Genomic DNA, 17,793 nt, shown 5'->3' on the forward strand with positions numbered 1-17,793 from the left:
TTAAGTAATAATCAATTAAATTCGGATAATTAATATATACTCACTCAATGCTAATTAATTATTATGGAATTTACATTCAATATTAATCAATTATTACTATTGAATTCACATCCAAAATTAATTTAATTTTCCAATCGAATTATATTGACTGGGAAAAACCAAATTCTACTTTTTTCCTAATTTTTTCCAAGTAAACAATAGAAAAAAATACAAATTTCCTTTTTTTTAAGTTACAAATTTGATAAACTGTAAAAAAAAAAATAAAACGTGATTGAAATTACTTCAATCGGGACGGATTGTTCTTCTTTTCTTGAAAATACAACTAAGGCACCGTAAAATAAATCATATCCTTAAAAAAAAATGATCAAACATAGACTTCATTTCGTTTACTTCCCGTTGCACTTGGCACTGGTGATAATTGTCCCGGATTAATAGACGCCGTCGATGTTGTCAGTGCATTAACACTCGATGAACTTGTCTTACGCGTTGGTTCTTGAAGATGAGAATTATCCGTTTTTCGTTTTAGTGGCGTGAGCCTCTGGAGATTTGGATTCTCACTGCGACTTGTCACTGACGCTGCACGGTTTCCACGGGGTTGCAGTCCAGGCGAATAGGGCAGCGACAAACTGCGATCGTCATTTATCACTGTTGCTATTGGAGGACTCGGCAGTGATGTTGAACGTCTACCGCGTGAATCATTATTGTTATTATTATTTGTCGTTGTCAGTCGTTCGGTTTTTTCATTTGTTGAGGCTATAAATTGTCCGAGTTTCTCGGGATCTATTACAATTGGCGAACGGTCATAGTAACTGCTGAATGTTGATAAACTTCCAATACCGCTGCTCTCGCTTGGACACACTCTCTCGATTAAGGGCGTTGAACGGTCATCTTGGCCCGTTATTATACTTCCGTTGCTGCTGCTTCCGCTTCCACTGCCTTCTTCCTCGCTCGTGTTTACCTGAAATTAACAATTTTATTTGTATACTAGCGACATATACCTCACTCGCTACCGCTCGTTCGGTTGTATTTAAACTTATTTGTTTTTACTTATTTATTTTTATTTATTTGAACTAAGTAAATATATGCTGGATATAAATATTTTAATTTATGGTATCAAATAAATAGTTATTTGAACCAAATACAAATTACTTAAGTCAATTAAATGGAATAATTTGATCTAATAAATATTGCTTTAAATCAATTAGGAAAATTACTTGATTCAATAATGCATAGTTTTTAATTAAAATAAATATTTATTTGCATCAATAAAATAGTTTTTTTGAAATGACTAAATATTTATTTATACACGGAGAAAAATGGACGGTTAAACTTAGAAGGTTAGGTTTTGAATGTCAGCCTGATTCTCTGGATAATTAGTTAGAAAAGGATGAAGATACGTCTATTCTTTTCTTACTAATAGGATTTTCTGTAATGATGGCACATCGGAAACATCGATGTTTTAATTTCGATATTTTCGATGTATCGAGGTTTTTTTCCGATGTTTGATATTAATGTGAATTAACCCTCCGTCACACACCTAGGGAGGGATTCCCTCTACGGTTTCAGTATTTTTTAAATAACTTTTGTTTTCCTATCATTGCAAAATAAAATCAGTTTCTATACCTTTCTACAATTTACTCCTCAACACATTTCTAAAAAAACATTTAATTTAAATATAATTAATATTTAATTATGAAGCTTCAAAGCCAGAAAAAACCCGAAAAAGTGAGGTTATGTTAAATAAAAAAATCAAGTTTTCAAAACATTTTTTGTTCCACTGTTAGTTAATGACAAAATTATATTATAAATATAATTAAAATGAATTGTTTAATGATTTTTTTGCTTATTTAAATAATGTTACATTATTTTTACATGTCAAGTGGAATTCCTTCGAAGAATAAGTGCATTCGTGTAATTAATTTTCATTTTTGAGACCGAATATTAATTTTATTAATTTTATAATTTAGAATAATTTACTACATATTTGTAAGTTTGTGTTAAAACTAAATTTTTGTTGATTCCTTTGTTTATGTTGTAATATTGCTTATTTTACAATGAGATTCCCTCTAAACGTGTGTAAAGTCGTAATTTTTTCTCATGTGTGTGACGGAGGGTTAAGTGGGGAAAAAAGGATTTTTTTAAATATCTCTTTTTTTGCCTCTAACAGTTTCTTTTAAACAATTGCTCTTATCGCATTGAAAATCTTTAAACACAAATTGTTATACACAAAAAATAAAAAAGATATTTCAAAAATAATATTTGCCCATCTTTTAGTACTTTTGATCCATTTCCCCCTAAATTTTTTATTAAAACCAGCCAATATCGTAGGTTTCAACTTGTTCAAAATGTGAATCATCTTAAAATGCTATATGGGGCGTTTCATGGCTCTATGCACCGACAAAATTTTGGTTTTTCTTATGCCCAAGCAGCACGGAATATAACCTTAAAATGAAGGAAATATTACATTTCATATTCGGAATATTCCAAAATAACATTGATGGAATGTTCCACAGTAATTTCAAAGTTATATTCCAGGATGATGTTGAGAGATGCATGATTATTCCGGAAATCTTATTTGAAATAATAGTCATTTGACATAAAACCATTTACCATAAATTTTATTTGACAAAAATACAATTTATATAGCATAAATGGCATTTAATATGATATCCATTTGAACCGACAGATTAGCTCAGTCGGATAAATGCCTCGCTCGGCGGACGCTGTAGGACCAAGGGTACTTGGTTCGCGCCCATTAGCCTGGGATTTTTCCGGCATGTGAGAAAATCTGAGCGGGAGATTTCATATATTGGCTTCAAATTTGTTACTCGGAGGTTTTCGGGATCGCTGATAGCTGGATGATAAAATTAAAACTTCATCCTATTGGCTACAAAGACGTTTTCGTATGTTAGAATATTTAACAGGGCATGAGCAGTTAATACGATTCATTTTTAATTTTGTGATCCGCCATATTGAATCCGCCAATTTGAATTTTTTAAATCTGACTTCAAATTCATAATCAGCGACTTCGAAAACCTCCGAGTAACAAATTTAAAGCCAATATATGAAGTTTTAATATTGTCGTCCGCCATATTGGATCCGCCATTTTGAATTTTTTAATCTGACTTCAGATTCATAATCAGCGACCCCGAAAACCCCCAAGTTACAAATTTTAAACGAATGCGATGCATTTTCAATTTTGTCGTCTGCCATATTGGATTCGCTATTTTAAATTTTTTAAATCTGATTTCAGATTCGTAATTAGCGACCCCGAAAACCCCCCAGTAACAAATTTCAAGCGAATACTATGCATTTTTAATTTTATTGTTCGTCATATTGGATTCGCCATTTTGAATTTTTAAAATCTGACTTCAGGTTCGTAATCATCGACCTCGAAAATCCCCGAGTAACAGATTTCAAGCGATTTTAAGAACTTTGGAAAATTGTATCCATCCTGTGTTAAATTTTGGAAAATTTTTCACTTTCAGCCGCCATTTAGAATCAAAGAATACCAAACATCTTTAATCGCAAAGCATATTTTTAAACTAAAACTATCGGGAATACGTTTTTTAAACTTTAGATGACTTGAAAAAATCGACATCACAACAAGAATTGGATTTTAAAAAAAATTACTTCCCAAAATTTTTATATTTTTCAAGTATTTTTGAAAAAAATAAGCAGGGACCGTCACGGAATTAAAACAAAATTAAAAAATACTTTTGTTTTGATTCGGATATGGGTATCAGAATCAAAATTCCATTCTATTTAGTTTTGATTCCAATATCAAAATTCTTTTTTGTTTTAATTTTGATAAAATACTACTGCGCATGTATAACTCTCATTGAACCTAAATTTTGTTGCAAATGTCAAATATATCAGAAGATAATATCATTTTTACATACGAAATCTGAAATAGAATTCGAATCGACTTCTGTTTCTATAAGAAAACCGAATTGCAGTATTATAATATCAGAATCAAAATAGGAAGTAAATTTTGTTTCGTTAACGTATCAGAATCAATATAGGAAGTGAATTTTGTTTCGTTATACATTATCGGAATCAAAATAGGAAGTGAATTTTGTTTCGTTACATTATCGGAATCAAAATAGGAAGTGAATTTTGTTTCGTTACAGTAGCGGAATCAAAATAGAAACTAAATTTTGTTTCGTTACAGTATCGGAATCAAAATAGAAAGTAAATTTTGTTAGTTTCGTTACAGTATCAGAATCAAAATAGGAAGTAAATTTTGTTTCGTTACCGAATCAAAATCAAAATACATTAATAATTTCGTTTTGTTTTGGAATATCGTAACGAAATCAAAATTTGATTTCCGTGACGGTCCCTGAAAATAAGGGTTAAACGTCACTTTTTGGAAATTTTGACCATGCCATTCGAAAGAGCGACCCCAAAAACATATGGACATGTCCTTGTAGAATTTTTAATAATTTTTTTCTTTTAATATTATAAGCTTGAAACCGAAGTTAAAAATCAGCACATTTGGACGTTAAAGGGTTAAAGAAATGAATCTTTTTCCATTTCCATACGTAAAAGAATTATAAAAATAATAAAAAACAATTTAGAAAATTATATCAAGATTCGTGGTAGAGAATTGACGCTGAGTAAAAATTAAAAACTGTGTATAGGGTAAACCAGACAGTACACGGAAAAAAAAAGTTCCCAGATGTTTCAGGAATTATTTCCTAACTCTTGGATACGTGGTAACAGCTCTGAACTAGCGACGAACATTCAATGGTAATCAATGAATGTTTGAAAGAAATTCGGGAACTGTATTAGAAAAAGCTATAAATAGTCCATTAGTCTCTTTTTCATTACTTTCTCATGTAAAGTTCATGGCACTGGCCGCAACTGTTTCTGAAATTTTCGGGAACTCGTCAAGGAATCTTGGTGCGCAGAAACTGTGCGCACCAGTCTCAACAAGTCTCACCGTCAGTAAGACTTGCGTGCCTTATATATTTATTTTATGCTGAGGTATTTAACTCGCCTGTTTAGCTCAGCTGGATAAGACGCCGGACTTCTATTCTCGGGTACGCGAGTTCTGTTCCAGCCGCCGTCGATTTTTCTCTAATATGGTTTTTTCTATTTCAGAAACTTAATAAAAAATAAAAATTGTATGTGACCTTCAAGGATAAATGTGTGTGTGTGTGCGCACTTATTAATGAGGGAAAGTGGGAGGGGGGAAGCAGAATCCATTTTTTCTTGCATTCGCCTAACTTTTCGATTTTCTTGTACAGTTCCCGACTTTTTCAAGAACAGTTTGCCGAGAAGCGGTGAAATAGTTATAATTTGTAGAGAAATAGTAAATTACATATTTAAACGAGGCAACCTTTAGTTATCTGTGTACTACCCGCCGTATCCAAGAGTTAAGAACGAAGTTCCCGAATAATCCTCGAACTTTTTTTTTCCGTGTAGTCGGCCACTTTTCAATTTTGAATAGCTATAAAACCGTATGAGATAAAAATATTTTGTTTGTTGCTAATCATTTCTAAGGTGCGATCATAAACAAATCTAAGCTTTTGTAATTGAAAAAAAAAATTTTGTACGGTTTTTGAAAGCTTTTTTAAGTGGCTGATCACTGTCGGATTCTTACTTGTTTATTTACTAATTTTTTTAACGAATAAAAATTTATTTTTTATAAACATGATTGTTTTAATAGTTTTGTGTGATCGTAAGAAACAACATCACATAAAAGAATTCGAAAAAAATATGAATTGCACTTTTAAAACAGTGTTAATTAAAAAGATTGCTTCAAGTGGCTGATTACTGTCGGATTCTTACTTTTTTTGTTGGATAAAGAATTTTAAAAGAAAGAATTATGATAAGGTTATTCAATATTTTGGATACTTTTATAGAATTGAAGCAAAGAAAACTAAACTTCTAAACGGATTTGTCAATATTTTGGAATATTATTAATTGGTTTAAAATCTCGATATATATTTTAGGAAATTTCAAAACATTTCGTATTTTTTGAAATATTTAGATTTTTCTGAAAACAATTCGATTTTTTTTAAATTTTGACAAACGTATGTAGAGCATACACCCTACTGAAAAAGAACGACTGTAAATACGAGCGTAAATATGACTGTGAATACGACCCTAAATACGGGCCTTAGAAGGATAGTGTAATTGAAACAGCAAATACAGCCGTATTTATGCCCGTATTTAGGGTCGTATTTACGGTCATATATGAATACCATTTTTTAAAAAAATATATATATATACCACCACAGCACCGAAACTTTCCTAAAAATTTATTGTAATATTGTAAATACTTGTAATATTCGGCATATTTAACTGAAATGTTTAGTGAAAATTGATCTTTACACAACTTTCAATAAACATTGCAATTACATATTCCGAACATTGCAAGTAAATATTTAATAAATTTTTAGGAAAGTTTCGGTGCTGTGGGGGTATATATATAATGAAATATCATTAATTATTATAATTAAATATATTAAATATAATATTGCAACTAAAATAAATATTATTTAGGGTAAGTATTGAAATACGATTTATTCTTATAATAAATACATAACAAACAAATATATAAATGTCACTTTATTTTATTCACAAACACACATATACACATGGTACAATTATTTATTAAAAATTGTAATTTTTATTATTTTTATTATAAGAGAAAAACACTTGTACACGCACAATAAAAACACTTGTACATTTTGCAACAGCAAAATAAAATCCACAAATCATGCGAATCACATGTACGCACTGTTATAAAAAAGGTTGGGTCTGTAGGGATGGGTAGTTGCACGTAACTTGAAATATTAATACTAAATTTGGAGACGCATGAATATCCCCTAATCGCCAAGTCGTCGAATGATCAAATAGTCGAATGCCAAGTAATCGAATTGACAAAACGTCGAATGCTAAAAACATCGAATCGGCATTTAGTCGAATGCTTAAAACATCGAATTGTCAATACGTCGAATGTTGAAAACGTCGAATTATCAATTCGTCGAATGTTAAAAATATCGAATCGTCAATATGACGAATGTTCAAAACGTCGAATTATCAATTCGTCGAATGTTAAAAACATCGAATTGTCAATACGTCGAATGATAAAAACGTCGAATGCTAAAAACAACGAATCGTCATTTAGTCGAATGATAAAAACATCGAATCGTCAATACTTCGAATGCTAAAAACATCGAATTCTCAATTCGTCGAATGTTCAAAACGTCGAATGTTTAAAACGTCGAATGCTAAAAACGTCGAATGTTCAAAATGTCGAATGCTCAAAACGTCGAATGATAAAAACGTCGAATGCTAAAAACTTCGAATCGTCATTTAGTCGAATGATAAAAACATCGAATCGTCAATACTTCGAATGCTAAAAACATCGAATTGTTAATTCATCGAATTTTCCATTCGTCGAATGTTCAAAACGTCGAATGATCAAAACGTCGAATGCTAAAAACGTCGAATTCTCAAATCGTCGAATGCTCAAATAATCGAAACGCCATCTGTTCGAAATGTCAAGTAGTAGAATGGTAAAGTAGTCGAATGGTAAAGTAGTCGAAACGCCATCTGTTCGAATTGCCAAGTAGTAGAATGGTAAAGTAGTCGAATGTTCAAAACGTCGAATGATAAAAATGTCGAATGCTCAGAACATCGAACTGTTAATTCGTCGAATGCTCAAAACGTCGAATGATAAAAACGTCGAATGCTAAAAACATCGAATCGTCAAAAGTTCGAAAAAGTTCTTTGTTTTAAGTTAATGTCTACTGAAGACAAAGAACTTTTTCGAACTTTTGACGATTCGATGTTTTTAGCATTCGACGTTTTTATCATTCGACGTTTTGAGCATTCGACGAATTAACAGTTCGATGTTCTGAGCATTCGACATTTTTATCATTCGACGTTTTGAACATTCGACTACTTTACCATTCTACTACTTGGCAATTCGAACAGATGGCGTTTCGACTACTTTACCATTCGACTACTTTACCATTCTACTACTTGACATTTCGAACAGATGGCGTTTCGATTATTTGAGCATTCGACGATTTGAGAATTCGACGTTTTTAGCATTCGACGTTTTGATCATTCGACGTTTTGAACATTCGACGAATGGAAAATTCGATGATTTAAGCATTCGATGAATTAACAATTTGATGTTTTTAGCATTCGAAGTATTGACGATTCGATGTTTTTATCATTCGACTAAATGACGATTCGAAGTTTTTAGCATTCGACGTTTTTATCATTCGACGTTTTGAGCATTCGACATTTTGAACATTCGACGTTTTTAGCATTCGACGTTTTAAACATTCGACGTTTTGAACATTCGACGAATTGAGAATTCGATGTTTTTAGCATTCGATTAACTGAAGATTCGATATTTTTAGCATTCGACTACATGACGCTTCGATGTTTTTAGCATTCGACGTTTTTATCATTCAACGTTTTGAACATTCGACGTATTGACAATTCGATGTTTTTAACATTCGACGAATTGATAATTCGACGTTTTGAACATTCGTCGTATTGACGATTCGACGTTTTTAGCATTCGACGTTTTAATCATTCGACGTTTTGAACATTCGACTAAATGCCGATTCGATGTTTTTAGCATTCGACGTTTTGTCCATTCGATGTTTTTAGCATTCGATGTTTTGTCCATTCGATTACTTGGCATTCGACTATTTGATCATTCGACGACTTGGTGATTAGGGGATATGCATGCGTCTCCTAAATTTGTTTGTTTTTAAAATAGTGACATGTAACTACCCATCCCTATAGACCCAACCTTTTTTACAACAGTGCTTACATGTGATTCGCGTCATTTGTGGTTTATACTTATTGACTTGTTACTATGTAACTTAAATTTATAATTTTAGTTAACCTGAAGAGGATGACAAACCATGTCATCGAAACGTCGTTAAATAAATGAAATAACACTATTTGTTGTTATTTATCTACCTTCCATTGGATCAAATTTTCCATTTTACAAATAAATAATTCGGAAGGAAATTTTCTATTTCTAATAATATTTATTTTAGTTGCAATATTATATTTAATATATTAAATTATAATAATTAATGATATTTCATTATATATACCCCCACGGCACCGAAACTTTCCTAAAAATTTATTAAATATTTACTTGCAATGTTCGGAATATGTAATTGCAATGTTTATTGAAAGTTGTGTAAAGAACAATTTTCACTTAACTTTTTAGTTAAATATGCCGAATATTACAAGTATTTACAAGATTACAATAAATTTTTAGGAAAGTTTCGGTGCTGTGGTGGTATATATATATATTTTTAAAAAAAATGGTATTCATATATGACCGTAAATACGACCCTAAATACGGGCATAAATACGGCTGTATTTGCTGTTTCAATTACACTATCCTTCTAAGGCCCGTATTTAGGGTCGAATTCACAGTCATATTTACGCTCGTATTTACAGTCGTTCTTTTTCAGTAGGGCACTAAAAAAATATGTTTGTTTTAAGAAGATTTCTCTTATTTAAATTAATATTTTCCTCTTGTATATGGCTCAAAAACGTCCTCTTATTTTAAGAGGATTATTCTCCATTTAAAGAGGATGGTGACTCAAACAAAAATGTTAAGAATGTTTTGAAATTTGTAAAAACTCGTTAAGAATGTCCAAATTATAGAACAATTTTTTTTTTAATTTTTTACTGTTCCGTTTTTTGAGAATTTAATTGTTGAAATTGCATGTTTTTATATGGGCTCTTATGGAGAGTGTTATGTAAAGTGCACTATTTTGATAATAACTTGTGTAAAAAAGTTAAACTTTTTTTAAAAATCATACTCTTTTAAAGTTTAATACTTTTGGAATAATTTATAAAATAATTGAGTAAACCGACTGTCCCAATTTTTAGAAATAACATTAAAACTGACGTAAAATTACAGATTTTCTAACCTCTCTAACATAACCCAGTAAAAAAAAACTAATTCAAATGAATTGAAACGAATTAACATTTTTGGTAGGCTCCAATTCGTATTTGTCACAAAGCGGGATTCACTTAAGCTCTTTGTATATTCAATTGAATTTAATTCAATATGTACCAATTTGTCCAAACGAATTCGCATTCGAAAGAAATGGCCAAGGAATGCATTGAATTCGTGCTAACGAATTGAAAAAAATTAAAGGCTCAAAACTTGTCCAGTGAATTGGTACGGATAGAAGGTTCGGAAGTTCAATACAGTTTCACGAATTCGGGAAAATTGCATCATGGCTCCAATTCGTATTTGTCACAAAGCGGGATTCACGAAAGCTCTTTGTGAATTCTTTTTAATTCATTTCAATTTGTTTTCGTTTACTGGGAATACACAGAAACGTGGCAACGTCGCAATGTAATCATATACGAATGAAATCTTATTCAGTGTTACCAACACTGTTTCTAGCACTCTCTAAAACTGAATCAGTGAAATTTGACTGAGAATCAGTGACTCTATTCTCGCGATTTAAATCAGTGAAATTTCACTGAAGATCAGTTAAAAATGATTGAAATTTTGGTCATTTTTCACTGATTGGACAATTAAAAAATAACTGAAATTTTCAATATGTGTGACAGAAATTTTCAGTAATTTTTTAATTGGCAAATCAGTGGAAAATGACTGAAATTTCAGTTATTTTTAACTGATTGTCAGTGAAATTCCACACGGAAAAAAAAGTTCGAGGATTATTCGGGAACTTCGTTCTTAACTCTTGGATACGGCGGGTAGTACACAGATAACTAAAGGTTGCCTCGTTTAAATATGTAATTTACTATTTCTCTACAAATTATAACTATTTCACCGCTTCTCGGCAAACTGTTCTTGAAAAAGTCGGGAACTGTACAAGAAAATCGAAAAGTTAGGCGAATGCAAGAAAAAATGGATTCTGCTTCCCCCCTCCCACTTCCCCTCATTAACAAGTGCGCACACACACACACACACATTTATCCTTGAAGGTCACATACAATTTTTATTTTTTATTAAGTTTCTGAAATAGAAAAAACCATATGTGACGTTCCGCGACAAAAGGGACCTTAGGTCCGAAAAAATTAATTTCGAGTTATGTATATTATTCAATATTTATTGAGTTGCTCTTTCACATGCAAGCATCAAAAATAATTTTTACTTATAGATTTTTTTGTTATTAATGTTTAAAAATGAGCTTGTTGAGTGTTTACACGTGGTTGTTCAGAAAAGCAGCCCCTCTACTTTTCAATACAACTGCACTGGTCATCTACATACAATTTGTGCGCTTCGTGTAACGCGGACAAATATCAATGTATAGTGAGTAGTGGGGCTGAATTCTAGTAGAACGTCTCCACCAATCAGAGACGCACTACTTCAATCGCCTTTCCTGCAAAATTCACTATTGGGAGCTAAGGTCCCTTTTGTCGCGGACAGTCACATATTAGAGAAAAATCGACGGCGGCTGGAACAGAACTCGCGTACCTGAGAATAGAAGTCCGGCGTCTTATCCAGCTGAGCTAAACAGGCGAGTTAAATACCTCAGCATAAAGTAAATATATAAGGGTGAAGTCCCATTGAACCGTTTTGCGTTGCGTTTTGCAACTAGGCCATGAGTGCAAATATAGACAACATATATCTGTATCTCTCTCACACTCATGGCCTAGTTACAAAACGCAACGCAAAACGCTATCATGGGACTCCAGCCTAAGGCCGCAGTCCCATGGCAGCGTTTTGCGTTGCGTTGTAATGAGAGAGAATGCAGCAAACGTATATTTGCGTCTTTCTCTCTCCCATTACGACGCAACGCAAAACGCTGTCATGGGACTCCACCCTAAGGCACGCAAGTCTTACTGACGGTGAGACTTGTTGAGACTGGTGCGCACAGTTTCTGCGCACCAAGATTCCTTGACGAGTTCCCGAAAATTTCAGAAACAGTTGCGGCCAGTGCCATGAACTTTACATGAGAAAGTAATGAAAAAGAGACTAATGGACTATTTATAGCTTTTTCTAATACAGTTCCCGAATTTCTTTCAAACATTCATTAATTACCATTGAATGTTCGTCGCTAGTTCAGAGCTGTTACCACGTATCCAAGACTTAGGAAATAATTCCTGAAATATCTGGGAACTTTTTTTTCCGTGCACTGATTCAAATCGCGAGAATGCTCCAAAATCTCCATGCTTATAAAATTTTTTTACGAAATTTTTTTTACGTAATTAAATAATTATTTTTTAAAATATTTTTTGAGAATAATGAATTGGAATTATTAAAAATACTATATTTTATGTCTAATATATTAAGTATTGCATATTTCACTTATAAAATATATATTAAAACAGTTGGTATTTGCAGTTTTAATCCCATATAAAAGCATGTGAATTCCCCTCTCGCCGGCTGCCGCGAAAAGACAGTCACCATCCTCCTTAAGAGTAATTCCTCTTGAAAGTAAAAAAAATAAAAAATATTGTTATTATTGTTATTTATTTGAATTGTTTTTGTTTTTTATTTATTTAATAAATAGTCTGGAATATTATTATTAATTGGGTTAAAATCTTATAGAATTGAAGCAAAGAAAACTAAACTTCTACACCGAAAAAAATCTCGATTGTGTTATTATAACTATGACTCTATAGTTAATCTTAATCTAGTAAAAGTAATAAGGATTCCTAATCATTATGGTTAGGATCGCTAGGTTGATTCAACAAATTCAAGCCTGGCAAAAACAACCCTGCAAATCCTAGTCAAATTGACTAGGATTTTAGTAATTTTGCCTATTTCCATAATGCGCACGCGTCTGCTTCTGTTCTGACAGTGTTTACCTCTATATCTTTCGCGTCATTTATCGTGATTTCCTAAAACGATTTTTTATCATTACTCGCGTCTATTTTTTGTACATAAAATGGAGTTCTTACATACATAAAAATTGCTGGTTTCTCGGAACCTCTGGAAATATAGATAGTCCATGTTTTAGAAAGTAAACTATTTAATTATATTAGTCAATTCTTTCAGACTTTTTTGGTTAGGTTTCAATATAAATCGTCGAAATTTTTACGCACATGGTGACAACATTTTTACTATTTTAATCGCGCAGTGTGTTTGAAAATTTACCTTTACAATAATTTGTGTATTTAAATTTATTTTCATTTAAATGGCATAAATAATTAAAAATATATAGGTAGTTTTTGACAAGTGTATAAAATTGTGTACTCGAAATGTATAAAACATCATCTGATTAAGTATTGTATTTTGACTCGAAAATCTAGTGTCTATTAAAAAATTAAAATACCAAGTCGTGTTTAGTGTAGTGGTTATCGTTCGGGGTTTCAAAGTGCGTATTCGTTAGGTTCAGGTGTTCGCATCCCCCCTGCGTCAAATATTTATTTCATAAGTTTAAATTAATTCCAAGGAATATAAATACAAAGTCAAATATAAATATGTTTAAATACAATAATTAATTTTTTTCCTTTTTCTTTTAATTAGTTTTTCTCTTTTATTTGATAATAATAAAATTTGATTAGCAATTTCAAATAATTATGATACACAGTGTAAATCTAATATTATTCTCCTAGTCAATTTGACTATTTTTTCCTGATTACATCGACTAATTTTCCTGGTCACTTTAACTATGCTTGAATCTTATTACTTTGACCAGGAATCTATAGTTGGCTCCTCTCGTAACTAGGAAACCTAGTCAATTCCTGGTATACGGGTCCTAGGCATTTTTTTCGGTGTAAACGGATTTGCAAAATATTTTGGAATATTATTAAATGGTTTAAAATCTCGATAATATATTTCAGGAAATTTCAATACATTAAATATTTTTTGAAATAATTGGATTTTTTTTCAAAAAATTAGATTTTTTCACAGTTAGACAAACGTATAGACTAAACTCCTTAACGGATTTGTACTCTAGAATTTAATAAATTGGGTTAAAATCCAGATATATGTTCCAGGAAATTCCAATACATTAAGTAGTTTTTGAAATATTTGAATTTTTTCTAAAAAAAATGCATTTTTTTACATTTAGACAAACGTAGAGCCTGAAGTACTAAACAGTTTTATAAAATACCCTAAAATTTTATAAATGATGCAAAAAGTATTTTGATCCCAATAAAAACATCTTTGATGTAAAAAGTTCCGCCAAGTAAAAGTTTTTGCAAATGTCCAAACAATTAGTGAAATAAAAGTTTACCAAGTAAAATTTATGACTAAAGTTTTAATATAGAATATTGTAACAAATATAAAATTTAATTTAATACCCATTAATTAAATTGTTAACGCTAATCGATTCTATATGTGAAAAATTAAGAAAGTCAAACAAATTATGCTGAGTATAGGATGTTTCATCCCAAGCATAAACAAATGCATTTTGAGTAAAAAATTGAAAAAAATATACCTGTTTTTTTAATTTACAATTATTTAACAATAATTGTTTAAACCAATTAATAAAAATTTAAAAATCATCGAAAATTGTTAACGTAAATCGATTCTGTGTAGAAAATTAAGAAAGTTTTGTATGTGTTATTTTCTTCTCCAGGTCGTACTTTGTTTATAAAATTGTTATTAACAAATTATGCTGGATAAATGTGTTTTATCCGAAGCATAAACAAATGCATCTTGAGTAAAATTAACAATTGGATTCATAGGCAAATTGGAAAAAATATACCTGTTTTTTTGTTTTTAATTTCCATTTGTTTAAACAAATTAATAAAAAGTTATCTATTTTTAACAATTTATTATTTAATTTCTTTATAACAGTTTTATAAATAAAATACGATTTGGAGAAAAAAATGACCCATACAAAAATTTCCTAATTTTCCAGACAGAATCGATTGGCGTTAACAGTTTTTAAAAATTGCTAAATTTATATTAATTTGTTTAAACAATTGTTGTTAAACAATTAAAAATTAAAAACAAAAAACAGGTACTTTTTTCAATTTTCCCATGAATCTAATTAGTTTCTGAGTTGGCACAAAACTATTAAATTAACAAACTGAGTTTAGTTTCGTGTTGAACTAAAACTAAATTCAGTTTGTTAATTTAGTTTCGTGTCGACCCGAAACTAAATTAACAAATTAGATTTAGTTTCATGTCGACTGGAAACTAAACTAAAAAAATAAATTAGATTATTAAATACTTGAATTCATTTTAGTACAGATCAAAAAAAAATATCTGAGAAACTCAATTATCTAGTTCTAGATCTAGAAAATCTAGATTTTTTATCACAGCTAACAATAAAATATTTAAAGAAATAATAGAATTATAACTTTAATAATAGATATAAAGTAGTATGAGGAGAGTTCAATAGAATTATAATTTATTTTTAGTTGACATGAAACTAAATTAAACGTAAATTTTTAATTTATTTTCGTTTTAGAATCGGTCCCTGAGATTTACATGACGTACAAACATGAGAAAAATATGTTTTTAAATTATCATAAATTTAAAAAAATTGGCTGTTTTTTAAAACAAAAAACGATAACTTTCTTAAAAATTAGCGTACAATAATTTTTAAAAAAGCGTTTGAAAGGTGACAAAATAAGCTCTTAATTGCAATAAATGAAATTTATGTGTGATCACTTGTTAAAAAACTACATTTGTTTAAAATTTATTACTAAAAAGTGTAATATTTTGTTTATTGGTAATTGCATTTAAACAATAATAAAGAATATGTATCGATAGAATATTATATTCTATTATTATATTATATCGATAGAACACTACTGCGCATGCCTGACATTGACAGAACACTACTGTGCATGCCTAATATTGATAGAACACTACTGCACATGCGTGACATTGACAGAACACTACTGCGCATGCGTGATTTGTGAATACGGTGAATGTTACGGTTAATGTGCGAAGTTGGTGAATGTGCACATTACCCGAATTGGGCGTTAGTTGGATGGTGAATGTGAGAATAACATACGAATTTTGTGTTTCTACGCACTTTAACCGCTGAATGTACACATTTACCAAATCGTTTTGGTCAAAGTGAAAAATTAGTATACCCTGAACAAATGGTATAGTCGGACAGTACCAGTGGTCGGACACTTTCATGTTTTTTGTCAAATAAATAATAATCCATTGCTATAATTACTTTAAAGTAATATACTGGACGAATGTATGAAGTATGTATTTTATGAAAATAGTGTTATTTTACAAAACAATTAAACAAGAAATATTTTATTCATTATTTTAAAAATCATCCCGTGTGGAAATTTAACAATGGCCCTAATTGGGGCCAGATCTTTTGATCATTCTGTAGGCCATAACATGGCAATTTCTACACGGGATGCTGTCCGAATGTAGATGCAACCATTTTCGAGTAGCGCAATGAGTAGCAAAAATTTTTGTAAATATTAAAAATTATAGGATTTAAATATTATATTATTAACTTTTAATAAGCTCTAATTCAATTTACTAGTAGGAAGCAATTACAAAATTATCTTTTTTTACTGTATAAATCCAAAATATCTGACAGATGTCACTGCACACAGGTCTCAGGAAGGCGAAAAAAGTTTGGGTACGTCGGTACGATAACGACGAAATTGGCGCATGTAGAGTAACACTTCAGATGCCCAGGAAACAGAAAATCGCAAAAACAAAATCATAGCGGTTCATGTACATGAAATATTTGCAATTTTGTCAGTTTTATGGGCAATTTTTTATTAATCGCATATTATAATAAGCGTGGCATGTATACATTATGATCAAAATATAATATATCCAATCACCAGATCATCTATTCAACACATGATAATTTTTCGAAAAACTGCATTCATTTTTTTGTATAACTCTTTGAGTTTGTTTCGTAAACAAATAGTAGCGAAACCTTTATTTGATTACCGAAGTTTACTTTTATGTTTCTAATTGGCAACTGATATTATTTTCTAATATGTAAAGTAAAGTAAATTTTATAAATACACATTTTTAGTGCATCCTATTTAAAAAAAACGTGTAAATACACGTATAAAGCAGAGCATAAAACCAATAACAATTTTTTAAAATCTGTTTTTACATAAAATACAAATATCTTGCACTTCTACATATATTGATTGGTGCCTTAGGTTTTTGAATGTAAATACACTCGAACTCCCAAGAGAGTCACCACACGGAAAAAAAAAGTTCGAGGATTATTCGGGAACTTCGTTCTTAACTCTTGGATACGGCGGGTAGTACACAGAAGATAACTAAAGGTTGCCTCGTTTAAATATGTAATTTACTATTTCTCTACAAATTATAACTATTTCACCGCTTCTCGGCAAACTGTTCTTGAAAAAGTCGGGAACTGTACAAGAAAATCGAAAAGTTAGGCGAATGCAAGAAAAAATGGATTCTGCTTCCCCCCTCCCACTTTCCCTCATTAATAAGTGCGCACACACACACACATTTATCCTTGAAGGTCACATACAATTTTTATTTTTTATTAAGTTTCTGAAATAGAAAAAACCATATTAGAGAAAAATCGACGGCGGCTGGAACAGAACTCGCGTACCCGAGAATAGAAGTCCGGCGTCTTATCCAGCTGAGCTAAACAGGCGAGTTAAATACCTCAGCATAAAATAAATATATAAGGCACGCAAGTCTTACTGACGGTGAGACTTGTTGAGACTGGTGCGCACAGTTTCTGCGCACCAAGATTCCTTGACGAGTTCCCGAAAATTTCAGAAACAGTTGCGGCCAGTGCCATGAACTTTACATGAGAAAGTAATGAAAAAGAGACTAATGGACTATTTATAGCTTTTTCTAATACAGTTCCCGAATTTCTTTCAAACATTCATTGATTACCATTGAATGTTCGTCGCTAG

At 31.0% G+C, this 17,793-nt stretch overlaps 1 protein-coding gene across 2 annotated transcripts in view; it reads right to left on the reverse strand.

The window, feature by feature from the left end:
* LOC122503438 overlaps positions 1-17,793 on the reverse strand; it is a 223,986-nt gene continuing 206,193 nt past the window's right edge. The window contains exon 8 of one of the 2 annotated variants that reach the window (XM_043613980.1): positions 1-958. In XM_043613980.1, the coding sequence (XP_043469915.1) occupies positions 365-958 (594 nt within the window). In that variant the 3' untranslated portion in view covers positions 1-364. The remainder of the gene's footprint in view (positions 959-17,793) is intronic. The other variant, XM_043613979.1, reaches the window with a different exon arrangement.

Source organism: Leptopilina heterotoma, unplaced genomic scaffold, assembly GCF_015476425.1.
Source record: "Leptopilina heterotoma isolate Lh14 unplaced genomic scaffold, ASM1547642v1 Lhet_262, whole genome shotgun sequence".
In the NCBI taxonomy this organism is placed as follows: domain Eukaryota; kingdom Metazoa; phylum Arthropoda; class Insecta; order Hymenoptera; family Figitidae; genus Leptopilina; species Leptopilina heterotoma.